At 53.7% G+C, this 25,123-nt stretch overlaps 10 protein-coding genes and 1 non-coding gene across 11 annotated transcripts; 8 read left to right on the top strand and 3 right to left on the bottom strand.

Annotated features, from left to right (window-relative positions):
- Nucleotides 1-2,219: 2,219 nt before the first annotated feature.
- Nucleotides 2,220-3,158, bottom strand: J4E92_001787 (uncharacterized protein; the record flags this gene model as incomplete). Its single annotated transcript, XM_051493196.1, has 1 exon — nucleotides 2,220-3,158. One exon carries the CDS (start codon nucleotides 3,156-3,158, stop codon nucleotides 2,220-2,222), a length of 939 nt encoding a protein of 312 aa, XP_051356427.1.
- A 655-nt stretch (nucleotides 3,159-3,813) lies between these two features.
- J4E92_001786 (uncharacterized protein) lies at nucleotides 3,814-4,968 on the top strand (the record flags this gene model as incomplete). The annotated part of the gene is made up of 6 exons (XM_051493195.1): nucleotides 3,814-3,853; nucleotides 3,903-3,973; nucleotides 4,042-4,064; nucleotides 4,114-4,172; nucleotides 4,232-4,347; nucleotides 4,402-4,968. The coding sequence occupies 6 exons, from the start codon at nucleotides 3,814-3,816 to the stop codon at nucleotides 4,966-4,968; spliced, it is 876 nt and encodes a 291-aa protein (XP_051356426.1).
- Nucleotides 4,969-5,719: 751 nt separating this feature from the next.
- Nucleotides 5,720-7,943, top strand: ASN2 (Asparagine synthetase; the record flags this gene model as incomplete). Its single annotated transcript, XM_051493194.1, has 9 exons — nucleotides 5,720-5,745; nucleotides 5,840-5,879; nucleotides 5,931-5,947; nucleotides 6,015-6,039; nucleotides 6,098-6,124; nucleotides 6,171-6,210; nucleotides 6,263-6,411; nucleotides 6,461-7,848; nucleotides 7,901-7,943. 9 exons carry the CDS (start codon nucleotides 5,720-5,722, stop codon nucleotides 7,941-7,943), a joined length of 1,755 nt encoding a protein of 584 aa, XP_051356425.1.
- A 1,109-nt stretch (nucleotides 7,944-9,052) lies between these two features.
- Nucleotides 9,053-10,243, bottom strand: J4E92_001784 (uncharacterized protein; the record flags this gene model as incomplete). Its single annotated transcript, XM_051493193.1, has 3 exons — nucleotides 9,053-9,202; nucleotides 9,261-9,938; nucleotides 10,142-10,243. The coding sequence occupies 3 exons, from the start codon at nucleotides 10,241-10,243 to the stop codon at nucleotides 9,053-9,055; spliced, it is 930 nt and encodes a 309-aa protein (XP_051356424.1).
- A 1,090-nt stretch (nucleotides 10,244-11,333) lies between these two features.
- J4E92_001783 (uncharacterized protein) lies at nucleotides 11,334-12,287 on the top strand (the record flags this gene model as incomplete). Its single annotated transcript, XM_051493192.1, has 1 exon — nucleotides 11,334-12,287. One exon carries the CDS (start codon nucleotides 11,334-11,336, stop codon nucleotides 12,285-12,287), a length of 954 nt encoding a protein of 317 aa, XP_051356423.1.
- A 1,258-nt stretch (nucleotides 12,288-13,545) lies between these two features.
- Nucleotides 13,546-14,129, top strand: J4E92_001782 (uncharacterized protein; the record flags this gene model as incomplete). Its single annotated transcript, XM_051493191.1, has 2 exons — nucleotides 13,546-13,948; nucleotides 14,011-14,129. 2 exons carry the CDS (start codon nucleotides 13,546-13,548, stop codon nucleotides 14,127-14,129), a joined length of 522 nt encoding a protein of 173 aa, XP_051356422.1.
- Nucleotides 14,130-14,824: 695 nt separating this feature from the next.
- Nucleotides 14,825-15,844, top strand: J4E92_001781 (uncharacterized protein; the record flags this gene model as incomplete). The annotated part of the gene is made up of 1 exon (XM_051493190.1): nucleotides 14,825-15,844. One exon carries the CDS (start codon nucleotides 14,825-14,827, stop codon nucleotides 15,842-15,844), a length of 1,020 nt encoding a protein of 339 aa, XP_051356421.1.
- Nucleotides 15,845-16,316: 472 nt separating this feature from the next.
- Nucleotides 16,317-16,407, top strand: J4E92_001780. Its single transcript has one exon. It is a non-coding gene; the product is annotated as a tRNA-Arg (tRNA).
- Nucleotides 16,408-16,686: 279 nt separating this feature from the next.
- On the bottom strand, nucleotides 16,687-21,940 carry J4E92_001779 (uncharacterized protein; the record flags this gene model as incomplete). Its single annotated transcript, XM_051493189.1, has 13 exons — nucleotides 16,687-17,715; nucleotides 17,808-18,300; nucleotides 18,351-18,427; nucleotides 18,477-18,857; nucleotides 18,922-18,938; nucleotides 19,035-19,336; nucleotides 19,983-20,615; nucleotides 20,664-20,872; nucleotides 20,919-21,083; nucleotides 21,129-21,181; nucleotides 21,238-21,259; nucleotides 21,453-21,608; nucleotides 21,656-21,940. The coding sequence occupies 13 exons, from the start codon at nucleotides 21,938-21,940 to the stop codon at nucleotides 16,687-16,689; spliced, it is 3,822 nt and encodes a 1,273-aa protein (XP_051356420.1).
- A 260-nt stretch (nucleotides 21,941-22,200) lies between these two features.
- Nucleotides 22,201-23,228, top strand: ILV6 (acetolactate synthase, regulatory subunit; the record flags this gene model as incomplete). Its single annotated transcript, XM_051493188.1, has 2 exons — nucleotides 22,201-23,077; nucleotides 23,128-23,228. 2 exons carry the CDS (start codon nucleotides 22,201-22,203, stop codon nucleotides 23,226-23,228), a joined length of 978 nt encoding a protein of 325 aa, XP_051356419.1.
- Nucleotides 23,229-23,760: 532 nt separating this feature from the next.
- J4E92_001777 (uncharacterized protein) lies at nucleotides 23,761-24,522 on the top strand (the record flags this gene model as incomplete). Its single annotated transcript, XM_051493187.1, has 2 exons — nucleotides 23,761-24,008; nucleotides 24,123-24,522. The coding sequence occupies 2 exons, from the start codon at nucleotides 23,761-23,763 to the stop codon at nucleotides 24,520-24,522; spliced, it is 648 nt and encodes a 215-aa protein (XP_051356418.1).
- Nucleotides 24,523-25,123: the final 601 nt, after the last annotated feature.

The following is a 25,123-nucleotide window of genomic DNA, read 5'->3' as shown; positions in this document are numbered from 1 at the left end:
GTTATACAGACATCTTGTCCATTTCGCGAAACGGCTACCTTGGCATTCGCAGCAAGAGGTTCTACAGATGAAAAATGGTGGAGGAGGTAGTCGCTGGAGTCAATGGAATCTTTCTGTGCCCAGGTGGGGCCTCACGTGCTAGCGCGATTGACCACGTGCGCGACCTCGCGTCGCTCTTGCAGCCCGTAGACTTAGCACGACTTCTTAGGTTTCTTATACTCTGATCTGGCCGAACCAACATGGGCCTTCGCCTTCCCGTAAAGCCACTGCTACAACCACACGGGCGGTGAAAAGTCTGGATCTAATCCTTCGACCCTTCCATCCGTTTATTTCACCGTTCTTCACATCGCGAGTCATGCCTGCCAAAAGGAAACGACCGTACTCGAATCTCGATTTTACGCTGAGGAAGGTGTTCAAGAAAGCAAGCTTCCGGTATGCCATTCTCCTCGTTATGTTTTGCATCTACTGATGTCCTTCACAGGCCACTACAACGAGAGGTCGTCACAGCTACGTTGGAGGGTGAAGATGTCTTCCTACAGGCAGCAACCTCTTTTGGAAAGAGTCTGTGCTATCAGCTTCCCGCGGTGGTCGATTTCGGCAGTATGTTCAAGTCAACATAGAGCCGCCATCGCCGCTAATCTTGCTAGTCACTATTGTGATATCTCCCTTGCTGGCACTGATGGTACGTCTTCACGCTATCTCTCCAGAATCAGTGCTCATTAGTCACCAGAACAACCAAGTTGCCTCTCTGCGCAATGCCAACATCAGAGTCGAGACGATCAACAGTACTACGCCACAGGTAGACAAAAAGAGGATCATAGCTGACCTTCAATGCGGTCATCCCCTAACTCGCCTGCTTTACGTAACACCAGAGTTCTGTCAGGGCGACAACTTTCGCAAGATCCTTCGAGTCATCCACTCTCAAGGAGAACTGGCTCGCATCGCTGTCGATGAAGCCCATTGTGTCAGCGAATGGGGACACGACTTCCGCCCTTCATTCCAGCAACTGTCATTCTTCAAGAAGGAGTTTCCTGACGTACCGGTCATATGTCTGACAGCCACTGCAACAGCGCGTGTAAGAGACGACATCATCACCACGCTCGCCTTGGACCCGAAGAAGCTGAAGATGTTCCGCATGAGCACCAGCAGACCCAACCTCCACTACGAAGTGCGTTTTAAATCGGACGCAGAAGACCACTACGACGACTTCATCAAGTTTCTCAAATCCATCCACGCCCGCCGTGCCGCAAATCCCGAGCGCGCCTCTCAACTAGCATCCCAGAACCAGCGCTCAGACAACGTCCCAGGTATCATCTACACGCTGTTCCGCAAAGACTGTGAGTCCCTCGCCGCACGCCTCCGCTCAGACGGCATAGGTGCAAAACCCTACCACGCAGGCCTCTCCGTCTCAGACCGTGCAGACGCGCTATCAGGCTGGGTAGCCAACAAAGCCGGGTACGACGTCGTTGTCGCAACAACAGCCTTCGGCATGGGCATCGACAAAGAAAACGTACGTTTTGTAGTACATTGGCAGATCCCCAAATCCTTCGAAGGGTTCTACCAAGAAGCCGGCCGCGCAGGTCGAGACGGCAAAGCATCGATTTGCATCTTATACTACGGCCGCGAAGACCGCGATCGAGCTGCGCATTCACTGTCGAGGGATATTGCTCGTCAGCCTAAAGCAGGAGCGGGATTACAGGCTCAACAGCAGCAGATGACGCATCGAGCGAAGAGTTTAGAGGCACTAGTGGGTTACTGTGAGACCACGAGTAAATGTCGGCATAGGCTCATTGCTAAATATTTTGCGGATGAGGAAACGCCAGAGTGTGACTTTGCGTGTGATTGGTGTAAGGATGCGGAGGCGTTGGTGAGGAGGAAGGAGGGTGGGTTGGCGAGTGAGGAGTGGTGTAGTACGCAGAGGGAGGCGGGGAGGTATGATATTGATGAATATGATTGAGCTGTTGTATACACGGGTAACGAGTATGGGGTTTGGACGAGCATTAGTAGGCGTTGGAACATATCAATATATTTGCATCTGTAGTTCGTATATCTCATGGTTCATTCATCGTGACTTCGTCTACGGTCTGGCTTACTGCCGCCGACATACATCAACGCTACCATATGCATCCCTCTGTGGGTATCTACCACGTGCACCACCTCAACGCCGCCCTATGCATCCTCAGAAGCATCTACACAATACGTCTTCGAAGCCTCGGCTTCTATCCGACAATCAAAGCCGCGCTGGGCACCATACCCGCCTCCTTGAGCGTCATGCCAAAGTCACTCCGATCGTATATCTTCTTGGGGAAGTTGGTCGTGAAAGTCGACACAGTCATGCCATCCTGCTCCAACGCATGCGCAACCTCGAACAGCGTAGTCTCAACTGGGAAGTTCTTCATGACTCTTCCACTGGGTGTCTGCAGCGCCAGACGCGCCTCGGTGTAAGCGCTCGCAGGCTTGCTGGTAGTAGGACCGGAGGACGTAGCGAGGGGCGCCTGTACAGGGGCCGGAGGAGGAGCCTGACCGGCGCGCTTCGCCTTCTCGATCTCAGCTTTACGCTTGCGCTCCTGCTTGTCGGCTTCGAGCTTGGCTAGGACGCGTTTCCTTGCGTCTTCGTCTGCCTTCTTCTCAGCGCGCTTGGCGGCGGCTTCCTTTAAGCGCTCCTTCTTTTGTAGCTCTTCGCGGAGATCTTGCGACTCCTTTGTTGCCTTCATGCGGATCTGCTCGTTCCTCTTGTGGTCTTCTTTATCTTGTTCGGACTGCGTTGCGCGCTTGGCGGCGAGCTTCTCGCGTAGTTCTTGGAGACGCTGTGCCTTCTGTTCCTCTGTGAGGGGCGCGATCTCCTCGGTGGACTCTGAGAACTGTTCGTGGCCGGTCTTCTCGCCGTGGAACTGGGCTTGGTTGACGGAGCGGAATCTCTTGCCGCACTCATCGCAGACGAGTGACTTGGCCTCTTCGCCGGGCTGGAGGGCAGGTGGCTCGTCTGAGGCGTTGGCGGCGGCGGTGGCTTGCTCTTGCTTGATCTCGTCGACAGACTTGTCCTGGTTGGTCTCGAGCCAATCGATGGCAGACTGGAGGCCGCCGGTGGCTTTGACGGCGAGCTCTGCGCGTTCGCGGGGGAAGCCCATGTCGATGAGGGTATCTAGATCTCCGGCCATGGTGAATGTGGCGGTGGTGACGGTCGTGTATGTGGGAAGTTGTGGGTTATTTGGTGATGGATCTGGGCGTTTGGATCGCGCAGGTTGTAGTTTAGTAGTGGATCAAAGTGATAAGTGAGTGTAGTGGAGGAGTCTAGCTTTATACGTGGGATGTGGGTGTAAGGCGGTAGCGGTGGAACCACAGAGAAGGTGGACCGTGGATGAGGCGCGTGAGATCCTCGGATGGTTGTCTTGGTACAGTGATCTTCACTATGAATATGTTTGTGGAATACGTCTGTCACTGCAGCCTATTTCAGCGAGAGGAGTGATGGTTGTCGTCGCCTTGGAGTGTCTACGTGGGTGGGCACTAGAGGCAGCTCGCGATCGAGAATCAAGAGGCGTCGCTGCACGTCATAGCAACTTGTCCTTAGCATCTGCCTTCCTCTCCCTACTATCCGCACCCACCCCAATCCACACCCGCTGCGATACCCACACCGTTTGCGCACCCCATCTCCGGATTACTCAGCTTCTCAATACATTATACGCGCCCGTCTCTCTTCCCCTGGTTCCCGAGGTTCGTCGCGACCCTGCCTAGGTACCCCGTAACCGCGGATCCGATTACCAACCCTGGAAGACACGACCACCACCCCATACCCGCAACCCACACGCGCCCGCCATGTCCGTCGAGCTCGACCCCGTAGAGCTTGGTTTCAAGCGTAAGCTTCGTTCATGGCATTGAGCCGGCAAACATACTGAGATGGCTAGGACCCTTCCAGCACGAGGTGTCGCAGACCCTCCGCTTGAAGAACCCGCACTCTGACCCCATTGCTTTCAAGGTAAGCACGCTTCTCTGGGAGTCCTGTGAGGTCCCGTGGAATTTGGACATGCAGCTGACACGATCAAGGTGAAAACAACGGCTCCCAAGCAGTACGACGCCCGCGATACCTCTCCCCACAACCACTGATGACGGGTTTAGATACTGTGTGAGGCCGAACAGCGGACGCATCGAGCCTGGGAAAGATGTCGAAGTTCAGAGTATGCATGCCCTCTATGCGCCTCACGGAAGTCTGCAGCAAACTAACGTATGCGCCCAGTTCTCCTCCAAGCCATGAAGGAAGACCCACCGCCAGATGCGAAGTGCCGCGACAAGTTCCTCGTGCAATCTGTCCTCGTCACCGCTGACAAGGAGTTCACCAACGTCGGGTCTTTGGTACGTCATGGCATTGGCGAATACATCCGAATGCGTGCTAATAGTTACTTGTAGTGGTCGCACATCGAGCAGACCGCCAAGTCTTCCATCCAAGAGAAGAAGATCAGAGTCCTCTTCCTCGCACCCGACGATGCCTCCAGCGCAACTCCTGCGAGAACCAACGGTGTTAGCCGCGATTCGATGCTTTCCTCTCCATCCCCCGAGGCCGTGACTCCTCAGCGCGGCGTATCGGACGCTTCTGGTCCTGTCTCCGTTCCCTCGGAGCGCCCATCGGGAAGCAAAGACTTGGGCGAGATCAGGAATGAGACCTACAACCCCGCATCAAGTGGTAATATGGGGTCGAGCTTCAGCTCTGCTGCTGGAACTGTCGCTAGTGCCATGCCATCTTCAAGCGACGTGGAGGCCCAGCTTGCTGAAGCCAAGGCCCAGATTGCGCGATTGACACAGCAGGTCAGCGAGGCCACTGGTCTTCGCCAGCGAAAGACAGGATCCGCCCAGGACTCGAAGCAAGGAGTTTCGACCTCCATGGACACACGGCAAGCTCCCGCAGGCGGCGTATCTGTCCAGATCACCGCCCTTCTATGCCTCATCAGCTTCCTGATTGCTTATTTCCTCTTCTGAGCGTCCTCCCACCATACCTGGCACCGGAAGGCCAGTGAAGCACCGTGCGCCAACCGCGACCCCGGATCTACATTGTGCGGAGACGGCGCGAAGTTGGGCGACATCTTTCAACACACGGAGATGAGGAGACAGGGCGGTGGTATGGCGCTAGACGACAGGTTGGACAGGTGCTTTTCTCTTTCATGTGGGTATTTCTTGCTTGGATGGAACTGGAGCTGTTTGTTGGTTACACATACGAAGTGGCAGCTGCTAGGGAGGCATGACCACATTTGTGTGCAAGCGTCCATGTATCAACAGCTACATAATTCGGAGTTGCAAAGTTGCGAAATTGTTTAGCAAAAATAATGTCTACGTATATCTATATTAGCTTGTGCCTTGACCGTGTCGCGTGAGAGGTGGGTGTCTAGTCGCGGCGATGTTCGCAAGCGCACGAGCCAATAGCAAGATGCGACATCTCCGTCATCGCAGTTGTGGGGTTGGGATTTGAGCAGCACAAAGTGCGAGCAAACTTGTGGAGTGACGGTTCCCAACGTCACATGCCTGCAGTTGCGAGACGGTAGATAGTGCCAATCCCGTGGTCAGAACGCACAGTCAAAAGCGGGTCGGAGCATGCCCGAAGTCGCCGCGGGCGAGCGATAGCTGCGAGTGATGACTGGTAAATTTCAAGGCCAAGACAAGATAAAACACGCGCCTTCTCTTTGACTCCGACAAAGCCCTATAATCTCACCCCAAATCACCTCCAGCAGACAAGATGTGTGGCATATTCGCGTGCCATAAGTAAGTCACACCTCTTGCGCGCTCGATAATGTCGAATTGGCTCTCGTTCAGACGTGTTGCGATTATGTTGATTAAATACTGACCCTCCAAAAAGGCACCCCGATGTGCAGACCTTTAAACCAACAGCCCTGAAGGTAAGTTTCGACTGTATCCACTGCGTATGAGCATACACTAACGAATTGTAGATGGGAAAGGCCGTTCGGTGCGTGATTCCTCGAAACCCCTCCATTCAGCGACTACACCACGAGAACCTCCATACTGACTAATAGATCAGCCATAGAGGTCCAGATTGGTGTAAGCATATTTTATGACGCTTTATGCGCCAACAGTTACGATAATTGACACTGTCCAGCTGGTAACCATGTTGCGAACAACACCAGTGAGTAACTCTGAGAGCACTCAGTCTCACACAGTACTAAAGACAGACAGTCCTGGTTCACGAGCGCTTGAGTATTGTCGGTGTCGGTAAGAAATCACAAGCCATATATTACTTTTGGCGGAAGCTTACGTGTGTCAGAGTCTGGCGCTCAGCCGCTCGTCAACGATGAGGGAACCGTATCCCTGGCCGTCAACGGCGAGATCTACAACCACCGAATCCTCCGCAAGTCCCTCAAGAACCCGTACAACTTCAAGACACACTCAGATTGCGAGGTTATCATTCCTCTGGTAACATTGGGCACACTTCTTGTATGGGATAGAGGCTGACGCATGGCAGTATCTCGAACATGACATCGATGCTCCCCGGAAACTCGACGGCATGTTCTCTTGGGTCCTTCACGATAAGGCTCAAGATCGTGTCATCGCAGCACGCGACCCGATCGGTATCACCACCTTCTACATGGGCCGATCCAGCACAGCACCAGGCGCGGTATTCTTCGCCTCTGAGCTGAAGTGCTTACATCCCGTCTGCGACAACATCATCTCCTTCCCCCCCGGGCACGTCTACGACTCGAAGACGGATTCGCTCACGCGATACTACGACCCCAAGTGGCTGGTCGAGCCCGAGAACATCCCTACACAACCCGTAAACTACAAGGAATTGAGGGCATCGTTTGAGCGATCAGTGCGGAAACGCATGATGGCGGAGGTTCCTTTTGGTGTACTTCTCTCTGGTGGTCTTGACTCGAGTCTGGTCGCTTCAATTGCGCAGCGGGAAACTTTGCGCTTGAACGAGCTCACAAGGAAGAAGGCTGCAGCGTCTTCGGGCAACGCCAGCGAGCAGCAGAACCAACTTGTTGGTATCGACGACTCCAACGAGCTTCAGACAGATCTCCTTCTGGGACAGCTCAACTCCTTCTCAATTGGTCTGCCCAACGCACCCGATGCCATCGCTGCGCAGGAGGTAGCCAACTTCCTCGGAACCAAGCACCACACCTTTACCTTCACCATTGAGGACGGCCTCAACGCACTCACAGATGTCATCTTCCACCTCGAGACCTTCGACGTAACGACCATCCGCGCCTCAACACCCATGTTCTTGTTGAGCAGAAAGATCAAGGCTATGGGAGTCAAGATGGTGCTTTCAGGAGAAGGAAGTGACGAGATCTTCGGCGGATACCTCTACTTCCACAACGCGCCTGACAAGGCCGCTTTCCACCAAGAATGCATTCGCCGTGTTAAGAACCTCCACCTTGCCGACTGCCTCCGCGCCAACAAGTCAACATCCGCATGGGGTGTCGAGGCACGTGTGCCTTTCCTAGACAAGGACTTCCTCAACACCGCCATGAACATCGATCCTGCCGACAAGCTCATCGACCGTGAAGCCGGCCGCATCGAGAAGTACATTCTGCGCAAGGCTTTCGATACCACCGACGAGCCAGAGACCCAACCCTACCTTCCCGAGAAGATTCTCTGGAGACAGAAGGAGCAATTCTCTGACGGTGTAGGCTACGGGTGGATTGACGCGCTCAAGGACACCGCTGAGCTACACGTTACCGATGAGATGATGAAGAACCCAAAACCGGAGTGGGGTAATGACATCCCGGATACCAAGGAGGCGTACTGGTACAGGTGTATGTTCGACGAGCACTTCCCCAGCTACTGCGCCGACACCGTCATGCGATGGACGCCTACTTGGAGCAACCAGACGGATCCTTCTGGACGGTAAGTCTTCCCTTTTGAGTTATCATTCAGACAAAAAGCTAATTCTGTATAGTGCCATCGGCGTTCACGAGCAGAAGTACGCTCATGCTAAGTAGACTGTTCTTTCGGTATGAGTGGGCAAGGCTGGTACGGTAGAAACTACGGATCTCATTCTCAGGTCTCTTATGGCGCTTATAGACTGCTTAAGGGGAGATATACCCCACGGGAAATCTGTCAAAGGGTTCGGTCTTTAGCACACTAATGCACCATGTTGCGTGAAATTGATGATCTCAGAGCACGATGCATATGTTGACGTTAAGAAGAAGTAGCTATGTCTCACGGTGTAGAACAAGTAGACGCCAAACAGGTGGGTTATCAATACTTCTGTCATGCATGCAACTCTTTCTATCGAGCCATGGGTTTCAATAGAGGCTGCGCCAGCATTACTTCGGCCATCTCAAGGTATTGAGTGAGTCCTGCGACATCCTTATTCGGGTCTATTCGAAGAGTTTCCTTGGACATCTCATCGTAAAGATCCCGCGCGCGCTGCGCATGTTCAACGTAACCTTGAATCAAGTTAGAACAAAGTGTAATCAAGGTAAAGGTGTGTACATACAATCGTCTGAGTTGCCAAGGAGAAGATGGAAGCCATCTTGGTGCCATTTGCCAACGGCTGGGTCAGCAAGAAGATCCCTACAATGATGTAGGCCTCGTCGCGAGAGCTAGACTTCCAGATGTTGACTGCCCGCAAATACTCGTTCCTGTACATTTGGCCGATAGGGCTGAGGGAACGATTGGACTCAGATGGGGACATGGCGCTTGCGATTTGGCTGCGTAGATAATTTCTGCGAATCTTTGAGTCGTATCGTACTGCGCTTCTTACGCAAATGAGTTGTAGGCTGATCATAAGTAAACGACGTGTATCTCCAGGTGCTTCACAGATACAAGTCGCTTTCGAGGACCACGAACAGGGTGGGTGCGCACTAGGGCAGCTTGATGTCAAGTTTCAAGATTGATATGCCAAATCTATTCTCATAATACAACATTACCTCGCCGCCGGCGCCCAAACATAGGTTCATCTTTTTTTTCGACTGGGTATCGTAGACCAGTGATACAAATACATACACACAAACTTTTGGAGCAGATCATACCGTCGCTCTGCGGTAGATATCAAAACGCCAGACGTATCCAATACAGGTCATTTTTATAAACACAGCTGAGCGCATCACGCCTCGAGGGCAGAAGATGCCTCGCCGTTGCCGAACACGCGGAATTGGATGAAGATGGTTATGTCTTCGACCATTGTGCCGAGGGAGCCGATGAGCCAGGGGAGGTTGGTGAGTATGTACTCCTTCTCCTGGGAGTGGAAGATGATCTAGCAGATGTTAGACCCGCGATTCCATTTAGGATGTTGACAAAGATCTTAGACTTACTCCTGCGCCATACGTAGCATTGCCCAAAAGACTCAACATGAAGAAGAGCAGCGACAAGCCTTCGCAGGACTTCTCCCTCTGATTCTTAATGATCTGAGGAATGCGCGCTCCAAGATAAGCCACCGCGCTTGCATATCCCAAGATCATGGCACCAACAGGGTTATCCGTGGTGTCCTCCGTATTATGCTGAGGCTGCGGAACCCATACACCAGTCTTCCACGCGATAGCCCAGCCCGCGGCACCAACAACACAGACACCCACGATGCTCAGCGCATTCTTAACCCACTCGCTCGCGCCATCGCCCACATCCGGAATCGTAGGCAGCGAACTCGCGCGCCGTCTGCGACTAGCCGCAGAATCACGCCTGTGGCTTCCCGGAAGACCGACGTTGCTGCTATCGCGTCTGCCCAGCAGGGGCGCCTCAACGCTGTTTGTAGACTGCACGGAGGTCTTGCGCTCGCCGCGGCGCGAGTTCTTCATGTTGTAGTATACGCATTGCGAGATGAGGACGAGGTCGGCGAAGCAGAAGTAGATTGCGAGGGCGATGACGGTGGGGACGAGACCTGCCCAGAGGGCGCCGGCAAGGTTGGTTATGTCGCCGACGAACCAGACGACGAGGAAGGCGAGGGAGATGCCATCAGCGGAGGATGATTTGTAGTTTTCGATTAGTTGCGGGACCTGCGCGGTGTGTTAGGATGCGATTTGGTGATGTATGCCCAGGTGATGTCGCGTGCTGCAGCTCCAGTCGCGGTTCTATGAATAGCGCAGGTGGTATCAGAGATACATGAACATTGCAGGACGACGTGTCAAGGTCCCTGTACGTCCGCGAAAGCATAGGAAATGAAGAACAACAACGTCGTCGTATCAAGTTGTTTACTCACCAACAGAAAGATCCACGAAGCCAGCGAGATTGAGCCGAAGACACCGGAAAGCGCCTCGTGAGTTGTCAGCGACACGCTGTGCGACATGACAGCTGCGAGCATGGTTGCGTTGCGTGATGACGGACAACGGGGGTTGGACGGGTAAGGGTGCAGCCCACACAGCGCGTGCGCGGCTACAGGTAATAATGATTTCTTGCTTCTGGTACTCCGTACAAGGGCATGCAAAGAAATCGCAGGGCTTGATGACGCACGTCCAAGACGGAGAGAATGCCGTAACTAGCCTGTCCAGCCGAGGGGGCCGCGAAATGGGGCCGCTGCAGAAACGGATTTAGAAGCAGCAAAAGTTGTAAAGATTGGCGGGTTGGACGAATGGGAAGGGAGGTTTTGCTAAGGTACGATGCGCGTCGAGCAATGCAGCGGGATGTCGGACTAAAAAAGCAGAGGTGGGCTAGTAGGGCAGTAAAAGACTACTAGTCTCTCGGGTCATCTGTGTGCAAATCTCCCTGGTGTTTCTGTTGAGGGACAGAATTTTTGTTCGAGCTGTCAAGCCTTTGGGGCGCATATGCAGGGCAGTGAAAGGTCCCGGGCGCTTTTTATAAACAACGTCTGTACTTCAACAACTGATGCAGTGCGTTTGGGGGCGCGTTGAAGTACCGTGGTACAGTATACGATGGCCAGATACGGAACGAGGACAGAAAACCTTCGTTATCCGTACCTAGGTACAGCCACGCGACACACCACAATAGAACGAATGCTGTTGGTTGGTTATGCAAAACCTTCGAAGCAAGATTGACTCAATGACTGTGACTGACCACCGTTTTGTATGGCCAGTGCTGGTGAGCCCCTGTGGATGGGTCTGGACTGCCCCGGCGGCTGATGTGTAAAATTAGGTATCACGTGACCATGTGTCGCAGCCTTGGAAGAGTGAAGCCGACCCTAAACTCTCCTGGGCTTTCTCCTCTTGATCACCTGTCATTCAACTCGGCACCTTCACTGGCTTCCGGCTAACATTCGCTACACTATTCTCTTGCCTCTACCCGTTCACTCGTTTGATCCATCCACATAGCTTATAGGCGACGAGATTCACCTCTATCGCCCTTAATATAACCTTGGCTGTTCGTGAAACGCGCGTCAGTCAGCTCCATCGTAAAAACGCTACCAGTCCTCCTGCTACCAACAACAACCGCCCACCATGTTGCCCAAGGCCTGGCTCTCCGTTTTTGTCTTGACTGTCGCATCGTCGGCCTTTACCCTCGAGGATCTACACATGGACGGTATCAACCAGTACCTCCATCAGGGCAAGAGGCAAGACGCCGAAGGCACTGGCGGCTCATCACCATCCGCCACGCCCGCGCCATCCTCAGCAGCACCACCAGCGTCCTCCGCCGCACCACCTGCCACATCGTCGGCCGCACCTCCAGCAACATCCGCGACTCCCGACCCAGAACCCTCAACCACCAACAACCCACCGCCGTCGGACAATCCCACATCCGACGCTCCCGCACCTTCGACTACCGCTGCCGCACCCACTTCTGATGGCGGCAACAATAACAATAATAACAACAGCAACAACAACAACGACGCTTCAACAACCGCGGCGGGCACGAGTCGCACTGGTGGAGGTGGTGGCGGCGCCGCTAACTCACCAACGGCCACCGAAGATGGCAGCTCTTCCGTAAGAACGACCGCGATTGTCAGGACTTCCGCTCTCTTCGCCACCTCGGTGTTCGAGTATACCACGACTCTCGACACAACCCTGAGCGATGGCAGAGTAACCAAAGCGACTTCGACAGGCACCAGCACTTCCGTCTCCTCCACCGGTGAAGCCGTCGTCACCGACCCGCCCACCGCACAAGCAGGTGACAGCGACAACGGCGGTGGCATTAGTGACTCCAACAAGAAAGTTATCGGAGGTGTAGTTGGTGGCGTTGGTGGAGCCCTACTCCTCGGTGGCATCGCCCTCGTCTTCTGGCGCATGAAGAAGCGCCAAGCACGTGTCCACGAAGACGACGACGACCTCATGGCCGGCACTGGCTCAGCCCTCGGCGACAAGCCTCAGAACGGCACCGGTTCATCGCCCTTCCAGTCGAACCTGGAGCAGTACCACAACCCAGGAGGACGCCCCAACGCAGCTGCCAACTTCTAGGCGAAGCGCAGCCCGACCAAAGTACATAGGCCTACGAGGGCCCATTACGATACCAACGACTATCTGCGGAATTTGTCTGAGCTAGAAGCGATTTTGAGAGACGACAGCACGGCGGAGGATGTATATATGTGCAATCGCGGCTTTAATCCACGAATGGCGTCTCTGTGAGTTTGCATTCCAAGCGCTGATTCCGCGATGTTAGATTCGCGTATACCGTCACCATCGTGGTCAGTCAGTCCCACAAGGACTGCGCACAATGTAGATTTAGACGTATACCATCACGTTGGGGAAGAGGCACCACAACAACCACTTTCGTCCGCTCACTCCCCATCATTATCCTGTCTGTGTACGTTGCGCTTTGCATCGTTACACCTGGTTTACGTCAGTTGTAATAGAGCGTCATTGTCTTTCTTGTTTGTTTTAGCATAGTCATACCCCAATCCATAGCGCGAAATATCGAAATCAACATACCCAAAAGTGTCTACTGGCCGATTACTTCTATTACATCACCATCTTCATGCTCTCCTTTTCTCCCTCACACTCGAACAAGGCCGTTCTTCTGCCCGCCTCGTCCTTCTTACGTGTGCAGCGTGCACATGTTTATGCGTTGCAAGGGGTCGAGTCAAGGATCGTGTTTCAGCACCGTCGCAAGCAACCAACGTGTCGACTTGCCCAAACAAGCTTTGTGACCGCTGGGCCCCAAACTCGTTTGGCGTGAGATAATGCATGTTCGGCGCTTCCACGCCATGTGGAGGCGTTTGGCGTTGGGGCAGTAGGTTATACTTAGATGCGGTTGGCCCCGGGTGGGTGTTTGGAACGGGGATTTGCGTCTTTTGCTCTCTGAGGAGATTGCGATATTTACATTCGTTTGGTGCGATCGAGTCGATTATTTTCAAAGGCTGTGCCTACATACGTTCGGAGGATACTGGAGATTGTGGTATTGAGGGTTTACGCACGAGGTTGATTCACGCACGGCACTTTTCGTCTTTCACGCACAGCATATATTCAGCACCGGCAACGATTTACGCCCGTCAGATCTTACTACAGCGGCATCTTTCACGCACGGCAAAATCTTACCATACCGGCATCTTTCAGCACCGGCAAGATTCACGCCCGGCAAACATCTACGCCCGGCAGGAGCTTTCACGCACGGCAACAGCTTTCACGCACGGCACATCTTTCACGCCCGGCATCATTCACGCCCGACACTTCTCAACACCGACAAACGTCTCTGTCGACAAGTCGTCCCTACACAGCCATGTTCCTTCCTACAGCCCTCCTAGCTCTAATCCATCTCGCCCTCCCCGCCCTATCACATGCCTCTCCACAACCAGCCCTAGTCTCCTCGGATTGGGAGATGTCACTAGTGCCTCGCCACACCCTCTTCCTACGGCAAGTATCCGATCTGCAGACCTTTGACGGCAACCTCGGCGGAACGCGTGCATCACCCATTACAAACTCAGGCGACAAAGAACGACCATTTCAGGTCGATGGCGACACATTCACCAGTTTCGATTCTGCGGCTCAGAGGAGTTGCGATAATCAGTTTCAAGGGTGCAGTAACACTGCGAATAGCAATGGAGGTGGTGGAGGTCGGGGGAAGAAGGGGAAGAAGAGGCAGGATGGGGGGTTGAGTGTTAATGACTGTGATGAGCAGAAGAGTAAGTCATCCTTCTTCTCTTACTTCCTACAGATTGGGACGGATCGCTAACAGACTTGATAGACAAGTGCAATGACGCGCAGAAGAACGCACAGGTCAAGGACTTCAACAGTGCGGTTGCGAGTACGAACATTGGTCCTGATCCCGATTTTCCGGATTTTGATCTTATTTGTGAGGGGTAGTCGAAGAAAAGAAGTATTTGGTGACTTCCAGGTTTGGTTTGAACTATGGACGTGAAGAGACGTGAAGAGGCCTTGGGATGGACTTTAACGCAGCGTTAATAGCATGTGTGCAAAGAATATGATAACGATACATTAGCTAATTACGTCTGAGATTTCATCTTTTGACATGAACTATCTATTTGAACTCGAGGATTGTGATGTCAATGACCGCATCACGTGCGTGCTCCACGCTAATTCGGGACGTGTTTACCTTGACTTTTCCTCAACTCTCAACCCCAAAAACTTTATCCACCAACACGTCTTCGCACACCAAGTGTAAGGTTTGATAAGATGACTACAAACCATTGAGTTGCCACTGCTCTTCTTACATGGTCCCTTCAACGCGCCGCGATTCACAATGCCTCCGGCGCTTCTCTCCGCTCGTGCTAAGTCAATAGCACTTCTTCTCGTCGATCAATCTGCATCCTAGATTACTTTAAACCCGAAAAAAAAAGCCGATAGCTTCAATGGCACCCAAACCTCGTACTGTGACTGCTAAGGCGCTGCAAACTCTGCTTGTACATATCGGCGCACCATCGTCGGGAACAAAAGCAGTACTGCAGGAACGGTTCCGACGTGATATCGGAATATCTCATCCTTCCAAGAGTCAATCGACATGGCCAAAACCTGGAGCTGCAAACAAGAAGCTCCGAATTATGAGCATCGACATGGGAATCAAGAACCTGGCGTTTTGCGAGGCGGAGGTATCTTACCCAGCGAAGGATAGCCTAGATGCGGAAATGAAAGTTTTGAGATGGGAGAAGATTAACCTCACGGAAGCCCCAGGCGACGAGATACAGAGCGAAAAGAAAACGCCACGAAAGGGCAAGACCACAAAGCAACGTACTGAGGGTGCTGAAGAAGCATCTGACATGTACTCTGCGGACGCTTTGTCCAAGACAGCTTACAGCTTAATCAAGAACACGATTCTAGCCGGCTCGCCAGACATCATCTTGATCGAAAAGCAAAGATGGAGATCTGGCGGTGGCAGCGCGGTGCAACAGTGGACTTTGCGGGTCAACACTCTAGAAGGCATGCTATGGGCTGTACTTCAAACCATATACGCACAACGACTGGAAAATGGAGCGTCAGAATCGACTACAGCAAAGCTCTACGAGGTCTTCAGTGCAGATCCCAAACGCGTGGGTCAATATTGGCTCACCCGAGCTGCCGGACGCCTCGCAGAAGGCGACGAAGAAGTCGTCAAACTAAACGAGGGCGACGAAGCCGAAGTGGCCACTCCGAAAAAGACGCTCAGTCGATCCAAAGCAGAAAAGAAGGTCAAAATCGCTCTCCTCCGCTCTTGGCTCACCGCAACACCCGCGTCCACGGCGTCGGTAACACAAGACACGGTACCGGGCATAACCTTCAATTTCGCGCCAGATGCAGAGAGTACCCGTCAAGCGCTCCTATCGCAGTCAACATCCAAACGGCGTAAGAAAGCCAAGGAGGAAACAGACGACGTGCTTCCAGCTGCAGCAGTCGCAGGCTCTGCGCTCAAGAAGCTGGACGACGTCACAGATTGCTTCCTCCAGGCTGCTGCGTGGGTTAGTTGGGAGTCGAATCGTCTGCAGCTGCGGCAAGTGTGTGAGCGGAATAAGAGCGGTGATGGAATAGTGGCTGAACTGACGGATGAGGTTATGTTGGAGATGATTGAGAAGATCGAGGGGATTTGATGTGGACTTTCCCGCTCGTAGCTCTAGCCGTGGACGTATGATGAATGGGGTGAATACAACAGTATATCTAACGCGCGCGCGACCTTGGCTGCTGATGAGTCGTTAGCATGGGCACGCCTCGTTGAGGTAGCACAGCTTCGTACGACCGCATATGGAGCAGTACCCTTTGAGATTTAGGCACAAAATCTCGCCATAACTCATCCAAACAATAACATCGGTGTCCTCCTTGTTCACCCCAGTCTGGTGTTGCTCAGCCCACCACACCCCGTGTCAAACAAAGGAGCGAACCATGTCTGCACACCCCCACTTCGCGCCCGTGACGTGGCACCCTTCAAGTTTTCACATGCAAACCTCAATCAGTCATTCCCTCATGTAGCAAACATCCTCCCCGACCATCACGTCCACAAAAAATTTAGGGTATATTAACGTATGGTTTCTGAAAATTGCCAGAAGTCTCTATTTCCGCTTGACGGTCTCGGTGGCGCAATGGTAGCGCGTTGGACTTCTACTAACTGTATCCATGGTTAATCCAAAGGCTGCGGGTTCGAGCCCCGCCCGAGATGCTTTTTGCTTCCCTTTTGCTGCTATATATTCACTCATCTGTGTTGTGCATGTTGAGATGACGTTGTGCGGATGATGTTTGCCAGGCAGCATTTTTTTGGGGCTTTGGTGGGGGAGGGCCGAACATCAAAATCACGCTGTCACTCTTTACATCGGTTTGGTTATAGGTAATTCATTGCGTATTCGTTTGACTGGAAATAGTCTATTGCTAGGATACTTTATGCGCCGTGACACCAATAGCGCCGTAGATGCTCACTTTTGCCTACTTATACAAAATTGACTCAATCACTCAGCTCCGCACTCCGGGTAACCTCCTCCTTCATCTCCCTGCCTTTCGCAGCTAGAAGGTTGAGCGCACTGCCAGCCATCACAAATCCACATTGATCGTGCGAGAGTGTGTGTTTGGTCTTGACGACCTTCTCGCTACCGTCCTTCTTCTTGAGGACAAGTTCGACTTCACCCTTGCCGCCGCTCTTTAGCACGTCCAACAGTCCCCGTGTAGCAACCTGGTCGCAAGCTTCGAAGGCGTCGTAGTCGGCTTCGTTGGCGAAGGTGAGAGGGACGATACCTTGCTTCTTGAGGTTGGTCTCGTGAATGCGGGCGAATGACTTGGCTAGGATGATGCGGCCACCGAGGTATCGGGGTTGTAGGGCGGCGTGTTCACGGGCAGAACCCTCGCCGTAGTTGTGCTCTGCTACAACTAGCCACTCGATGCCCTGGTCGCGCCACCTCTTTGCTAGTTCTGGGATACCGGACGTCTTACCGTCGAAGTCGTAGGCAACGTTGACTTCATCGGTCTGTGCGTTGACTGCACCGATGAGTGTGTTCTCAGAGATGTTGGGGAGATGGCCCTTGTACTTGAGCCATGGACCGGCAGCCGAGATGGTGTCTGTTGTGCATTGTCCCTTGACCTTGTAGAGTACTCGCAGGCCTGTAAATTCCGAGCCAGGGAATGCTGGGAAAGGATCAAGGAGTGCCAGACGGGTGGATGTAGGCGAGACAATGACATCCACGCTGGCGTCGGGGACACCTGGCGTAGGCATGAAGTCTGGGTTACCGTCTGCGAAACCAGCGGTAGGGAGGTCAGAGCCCTTTGGCGGCGCGAACTTGAAAGGCTTGCCGTCGGGTGTCGGGATGCTGTCGGTCATTGGGTTGAAGGTCGTAGAGCCAGAGTATGACATGGCGGTGATGAGTTCGGGAGAAGCGAGGAAGTTCATGGTAGCTCGGTTACCATCGTTGCGGCCGGGGAAGTTGCGGTTGTAGGACGTGAGGATAGCGTTGGATTCACCCTTCTTTACGTCGTCGGTACGCTTCCATTGCCCAATGCAGGGACGTCGAGGTTGTCAGTACTTGGAATCAATCAGGATAATTTGAAAACTCACCCGCAAGCGTTTGCCAGTACAGTGCCACCAGCAGCAGTAAACGTTTGAAGGGTTTCATCCCGTTCTAACGTTGCTCGGATCTGTTCACTTCCTGGGGTAATGAAGAAGTCCGCCTTGGGCTTGAGACCCGCTGCTAGTGCCTGCTTCACAATCTCTTCTGACCGAGTCATGTCCTGGTATGAGCTGTTTGTGCAGCTACCAATTAGGCCCGCACCGAATGTTTGTGGCCATCCCTTCTCTTCAACTACAGACTTGAACTTGGATAGAGGTGTTGACAGGTCAGGGGTGAATGGTCCGTTGATGTGAGGCTCGAGTTCCGAAAGGTTGATCTCGATGACTTTATCATAGGCGGCATCCGGGTCAGGTCGTAGCAGGTTCTGCTGCATTGGTGAACCGGCGATCTTGGCAGCGGCTTCAGCGATCGGTCCGCGATGTGTGGCTTGGAGGTAGGGGATATGCGCAGGAGAGAAGGGGAAGAGCGAGGTAGTTGCGCCGACTTCAGCGCCCATGTTGCTATATCGTATTAGTACTTGTCCACGAGTTGAACTATGTAAGAGTCTCACCAGATAGTCGCCATGCCTGTGCAGCTTAGAGATTGCACACCAGGGCCAAAGTACTCAATGATGAAGCCAGTGCCACCCTGCACATGCGTTAGCCAGGAGTACTTCGCCATGTTCACAATGACATACCCGGACGGTCAGCTCGCCAGCCAATTTCAGGATCACATCCTTTGGCGATGCCCATCCGCTGAGTTCTCCGGTAAGCTTCACACCCAAGATCTTGGGTGCCTTCAACTCCCATGGCGCATCCACAAGAGCGTCGACCGCATCGGCACCACCAACACCAATTGTAATCGATCCCAGACCTCCAGCATTCGGTGAGTGACTGTCGGTGCCCAAGATCATGAGCCCAGGAGCACTGTAGTTTTCCAGGACAGACTGATGGATGATGCCAGCACCCGGTGGCCAGAACTCGATTCCGTACTTCTTCGCCGCCGACTCGAGGAAATCGAAAACCTCCTTGTTACCCGCTATCGATTGTGGAAGGTCGGTGTCGGCGCCTTTTTCTCCCTAGACGTTCAAATCAGCGAAATCCTCACAGTGGGACCAGGACGGCCTCCAGGGTACTACTGACTACTATCATGTGGTCGCCTTAAGGTTGTAGTCAGCACATGCCTTGATCGCAGTTCATCCATGACTGTCACTCACAGTGAATACTAGCAGGCACAGCCGTACTCGGCAACCCACAGCTCATAAACTGCAACAGCGCCATCTGCGCACTCGCATCCTGCATCGCCACGCGATCCGGCTTCAACTTGAGATTCGCCTGGCCCCGAATATCCCTTCCTCCATTGGTGTTGCTCAACAAAGACTCCTCAGGACTCTCAAGATGCGAATAGAGGATCTTCTCTGCCAAAGTCAATTGGCGAGACGAGCCCAGTACGCGCCGGACTTGTTCGAGCCGCGAGAGGAGTTTGGCGTACGGTGGGGTGCGCGAGCCGAGGTCGACGTTGCGCGCGGAGGGCGGCGAGTGCGATGTGGCTAGGCATCTGAGCGGTTGGCGGAGGGAGGAGAGATGAGGCTGTAGAAGGGGTGTCAGCGTCTTTGTGCCACTTAGAGGTGTAGTAGAGAAGCGCGATGACGATGACTATTGCGGAAGTCGCATGGGGTTTGGAGAGATGTTGGGCGGCCAATGGTATGTGTAGACTCACCCTGCAGTTGGCTGCTTGACCAGCACGAAGTATTTGCGACCGCATCTTTTCGTAGGTTGTCCGTGGCGGCGACGCGGTGCGAGCACGTCAAAAATGGTGCCTTCAGAATATACCGAGCCGACTGCGGAGATGCACGCGAGTCATATGTACCGCGGAGAAGGAAACTCTCTGACCCAATCACAGCACGCGTCAAAGTAATCTGAGAGATGACGCGATGGGCAATACCATTCTTAAATTTAAGCTATAGCAATGGCACTGGTATCCTAACTAAAATGACAACTCCAGATTGGCAGACTATTACCGTGACTGAGACGATGCTCCGTACCTGTAACTAAACGTGCCGAAGCGTAGAGAAACCCTCAAACCAATCCACCACACCCGCCGTCAGTCAATATGCAAAGGCAAATCGGACTAGTTTCGATCAATCAAGTCAAGTTGAATGGCTGTCGTAAGCGCGAAATCATAGTCGTTGCTTCGGACTTACAAACCGGGAGGTGGAGGGACGGCGCCATAGTTGGAAGGCGATGCAGCCGGTGGAGGCGGCGGTGGAGCAGCGTAGCCGGATGGCTCTGAAGGCGGCGGCGGTGGTGGTGCAGCCGCGCCAGCGCCGGGAGCAGGCGACTGCGTCTGGCCATAACCGTTCTGAGCATAGTACGCCGCGTACTGCTGTTGCTGGAGTGCGAGATACGCTGCATACCCACCGTAGGCCGCATAAGGATCAGCCTCTGGGTTCTGCTGGTAGTAGGCAATCCATGCTTGTGCCGCATTCGCATCGTAGGCTTGGTTGTTAGCATCAGCAGTCGGCGTTGCAGCAGCAGGAGACATGATTGTGTCCTGGCCGCCGTAACCGTTCTGACCCTGAGCGCCGTAGCCACCGTAGCCGCCGCCTCCTCCGTTTCCTCCACCGTATCCGTAGCTCTGGCTGCGATCACGGTCACCGCGATCTCCACGGTCGCCACGATCGCCGTATCCCGGTCGTCCACCGCCATAGCCATCTCGGTCGCCGTAACGGTTCGGTGGAGGGCGTTCCTTGTAAGCGTGGTAATCCGACTTTACCTTGTCGAGGAGCTCGTCGCAGAGTTGCTTGGCTTGGGCTACACCTTCGGGACGGGGTCCACTACGATCTGTCAGTAATTGGAGGGTAGGAATGGCGGGGTATACGAACGCGATGTGGAGGTACATGGGCTCGTCGCTCTCTTGTCCGCTGTTTGGCTCCATGAAGCCGGAACCGCGGCCTTTGATCTGGACTTTGCAGCCTGTCTCCTGTTGAATGAACTTGACGTTGTCGCCACCGCGACCGACAACCTGTGCGCGCAAGTTAAAGCCGCTGATAGGCTCGAGACCTACGGAAATCTTCTCTTCGGGCCACTTGCGCTGGGAAGTATTAGCAACGTGTTGGATGACAGACAGGGCGACATACTCTGCCAAATTCGTCGCGCTCGAAGTTCTCTGGCTCTCTACGGCGGAAACGACGTTCGTCTACAAGGTTAGGAAGGTCCTCCTTCATCATCTCTTCGATCATCTCGACAGCCTTGTCCAGGCCTTCTTTGGAGGTGCTAGTGATGCGGAGGTACAGCGGCGGGTTCTGTTCCCGTTAGCTCTGTCGACGAGACTCTGCGTGTTCACCTACAGTAGCAGTTGCCATGTTCTTGTCTGGGTAGTATTCTCCGCGAGTAGTGACATCTTGCATGTATAAGCAGGTATTCTAAAGGTTAATAGTTGTAATCGGGGATGCGTACCGGCGCCAGTCTCGTCTTTGATCTAGATGGCACATGGAGGTTAGCATTTGATAAATGGGGTGGGGTGCTAGATCAAGTAAGCTCTGACTCTCATAGAGAGATGCGCAAACAGAGACCAACTCCAGCCCCGCAGCACACGCACCAGGTGCAGCGCAGCAGAGCATGGAGAAGGCATGATCCTACATGATCAGTGGACAGCAAAAACAGTTATTTACCCTCTTTTGTGTAGCTCCTTTGGTCAGTGTATAGCGATTACGGAGATCATTGATCTCAATGTCTTTGATGTAGTCACCATCCTGCTGGTACGTCTCGTTGTTTATGGCCGCGGCGGAGTTTGAGGCGGGCGACTTGGCGACTGGAGGAGTAGCGGCCTGGGCTGTTAGTCTTGTCATGCTCGAAAAGATATGGATGAACTTACAGAGCGAATCGGAGGCACGTCGACATGCTGGATGCCCTTCTTCGCCTGAATCTGCGCGTTGATCCTCGCAGCCGCAGCCGCCGCCTTTGCTGCCGCCTCGTTCTTGAAGTTGGACGATGCAGGGCTGTCTGTGCCTTCACGGGCGACAGGGCTACGGGCGCGATGCGACTCGGATTCCCTCCGCGACGGCGACCTGGAGCGACGATCTGAGTCGAAGCGCGAGCGGACAGGGCGCTCGGCATCGTCGCTATCAAAGCGCGATCGGGGGCGGCGTTCCTCAGACATGATGCGGGTGGCCGTAGCGATAGTTGTCGTGGTGCGGGTGAGGCTCGGGTTGGTTGGTGTTTGTCGATGAATCTTAGGCTCTGGCAGGAGCGACTCGCTTAGTAGCGTGCCGCGGCTGAACCTGCCTGTTCGTGGCCTGGTGGCTCCTCCGACAATCGGCCGGGGATTCTATTTCACTTTCTGGGGCAGTTTGACGTGAAGCCCATCCACATCCGCAGTCACTCCCCGCCTACTCGCCTTCACCGCGACCACTGCCCGCCATGGCTTCCCGGAGAGCAATGCTGCCGCTGCGCAGTCTGCTCAACAGGCAATGCGCCGCCTCCCTCCGCCAGCAGCAAAGAGCATCCAGCTCCTCGTCGACTCAGGCGCTGGCTTACAAGGCCCTTCACCGTCGCATTGCGCCCCTCCCCACCGAAGACCGTCCCCCGGCGTGGTCGGCGCCCGCTGCCGTCAGCAACATCCTCTACGAAACGCCGCTCCCATCCCAAGCTCCGCCCAAGAGCCACATCCTCAACTGTTTGGTACAGAACGAGCCCGGTGTGCTGTCCCGCGTGTCCGGTATCCTGGCTGCCCGCGGCTTCAACATCGACAGTCTGGTCGTCTGCAACACCGAGGTAGACGACCTCTCCCGCATGACAATTGTGCTGCAAGGGCAGGATGGTGTCATAGAACAAGCCCGCCGCCAGCTCGAGGACCTGGTCCCAGTATGGGCTGTGCTTGACTACACCCAGTCGCCCCTCGTCCAGCGCGAACTGCTCCTCGCCAAGGTCTCGATTCTCGGCCCGGAGTACTTTGAGGAGCTGCTTGCGCACCACCGAGAGATGGCCCAAACGCCGGAGATGGAGGAGCAATACGAACCAGACATGACCGACGAAGAGCGCAACGCAATGGCACAGGAGGCTGCTCGCGAGTCGTTGCGGAAAGACTACCACCCGACAAACCTACCCGTCAGCCAGGCGCTCCGACACAAGCACGAACATCTTCGCGCGATTACCTTCATGACTCATCAATTCGGTGGAAAGGTGCTCGACATCAGCACCAACAACTGCATAGTAGAGGTTTCCGCGAAGCCTACCAGGATTGACTCCTTCATGAAGCTAATTGCTCCATTCGGTATCCTGGAGTCCGCAAGAACTGGTAAGCACCGTGGGTTGTTCAGGCATGGCCGATTTGCTAACACTACACAGGCCTCATGGCTCTACCGCGCTCCCCGCTACACAACAGTGCCGACGTGGAGGAAATGGAGGCGCAGGATGTTGTCGACAACAGTCTGCTCCCTCCAGGTTAAACGTCTTGAAATGCGGGCGGTACCAAGTTTGTTCAGTGTCAACATATGCGGGCGTTTAATCTACGTGTATAGTATGGCGTTCAATCAAGGCAGAAGACGACATTCCAAGTCGGAGCGCTTCATTGATTTGAGACCAAACACCTCTTCTTCGACACAACGTGAGACGTACTACGCGTGATGTATACATGTCATGCACGGCCTACCCCAGGTCCTGCCCCACAACAGAATCCAGTCGTTCAAGTATGTTACAGCGTATGGCAGGTGAACAGGTACCGCTGCGGGGCCCGCGGAAGCCTCGTACGAGCGAGCAACCGGTCGGATGAAGCTAGCGACGTCTAATACCTACCGTAATACACGTTGCCCAGCCGGCTCATAATGTAGAGAACTTCGGACCGGAGCATTGAAAATTCGGACCGACCCCATCAACTACTAGTATACTGCCAAAAGTCCATGTACCTCCATTTGCATCAACACCCACAATCTTTTCCTGAAGCCTACTTTCAACTCCTGATAATCCCTCAATAACAGCATCATGTCGCAAATCCCCGTTCCCGCTGGTCTCATAGAAGACACGCTAGACCACACGATCGAAATTCTCGCCAAGCAATTCGAACCCGATGCTTTTCAACGCTATATCCTCCTGGATGAAATGCAGGGCTCTGGCAAGACGGATATTGGAGAGGAGATGAACAAGGAGGTTTTTGCGTTTATCGTGCCGGATTTCATCAAAGCGGGAGCCAGGTGTATGACGGTTCCTGGGAGTGGGGTGGCTAGTGTTTGGTAAGTACATGACCTATCATCATGAGATGTTTATCCTTCAAGAAATGTAGCATTTGAGTAGAATGCTATTGGCAGGGGTTTGAGGTTGGAACATACTAACGATGTGTTATGCAGGACACTAGAAACAGTAACAGAAAACTACACCGAAGAACCACACAACCCGCCCGCCGTAACAGAACTAAACTCCCTCGCTCATCACGTGCGGAAACGCTTTATCCCTCCCCAGACAACTCACATGCTACATCTGGTCCTTTTAGCAAACGACCGCACTCACCCTTCTACTTCCAACCCGGCTAAAGTTAGTGACCTCATTCGCCCTGTTCTTGATATGGCGAGGGAGAAGGGGTGGCCTGTGGTTTTGGAATCTACGTCTCCGAGGAGTAGGGATGTGTATACACATTTGGGGTTCCAGATGCTGGAGGAGATTATTGTGGGAAAGGGGAAGGTTGATGGTGAAGGGAGGGGCCAAGAGGGGGGTGAAGGTGTGAAGCTTTGGGCGATGATGAAGTGCTGAGATTCTTCAGTGTGCATGTCGTTCCACGAAGTGCGCTGGAATGATATTGTGCGTACATTGCGTACTGTTTGGAGACAGCTCACGTGTTCTGACAAGTACGTAGGGACCGTTGCACCAAGGATATTCTCCAACGCAATGAACCACCGCGTTCATGTCTGTTGACGCATAGACTATTATATCATCATTGGCAGTTTCAGCGATCGCCAAGTTATCTACCTGTGATCCACCATCAAGGCCAATCGTACATGTAACCGATATCTAAGCAACTCGTCCTTCACATGAAGCTACAAGAAGCAAGTAAGCAAGCGAAGCGCCCCACAAACCTCAATTCTGAGTCGATTTCGACCCCTACCACCGGCAGTATTACACCTCGAATCCTCACAATTACTCGAACCGACATACCACGTTGAAGCCATGAGAACCACACCGATCACCCACGTGGGCAACACACGCGTCGCAAGTGGCAGAAACGTTCCAAACGTCTGGGTCTGGATCATGCAAGCGCGATGTCATATACGGCGTTCTAGCGATCCTACATATGCAGCACCCCTGTCCGTCATAGCGGAGCCGGTATAGGCAGGTGAGCACGCGACCTTTCAAG

The sequence above is a fragment of the Alternaria infectoria genome, assembly GCF_024043175.1.
Source record: "Alternaria infectoria strain BMP 0036 chromosome Unknown scaffold_2, whole genome shotgun sequence".
Taxonomy (NCBI): Eukaryota; Fungi; Ascomycota; class Dothideomycetes; order Pleosporales; family Pleosporaceae; genus Alternaria; species Alternaria infectoria.
This window is presented reverse-complemented; position numbering and strand designations above follow the sequence as displayed.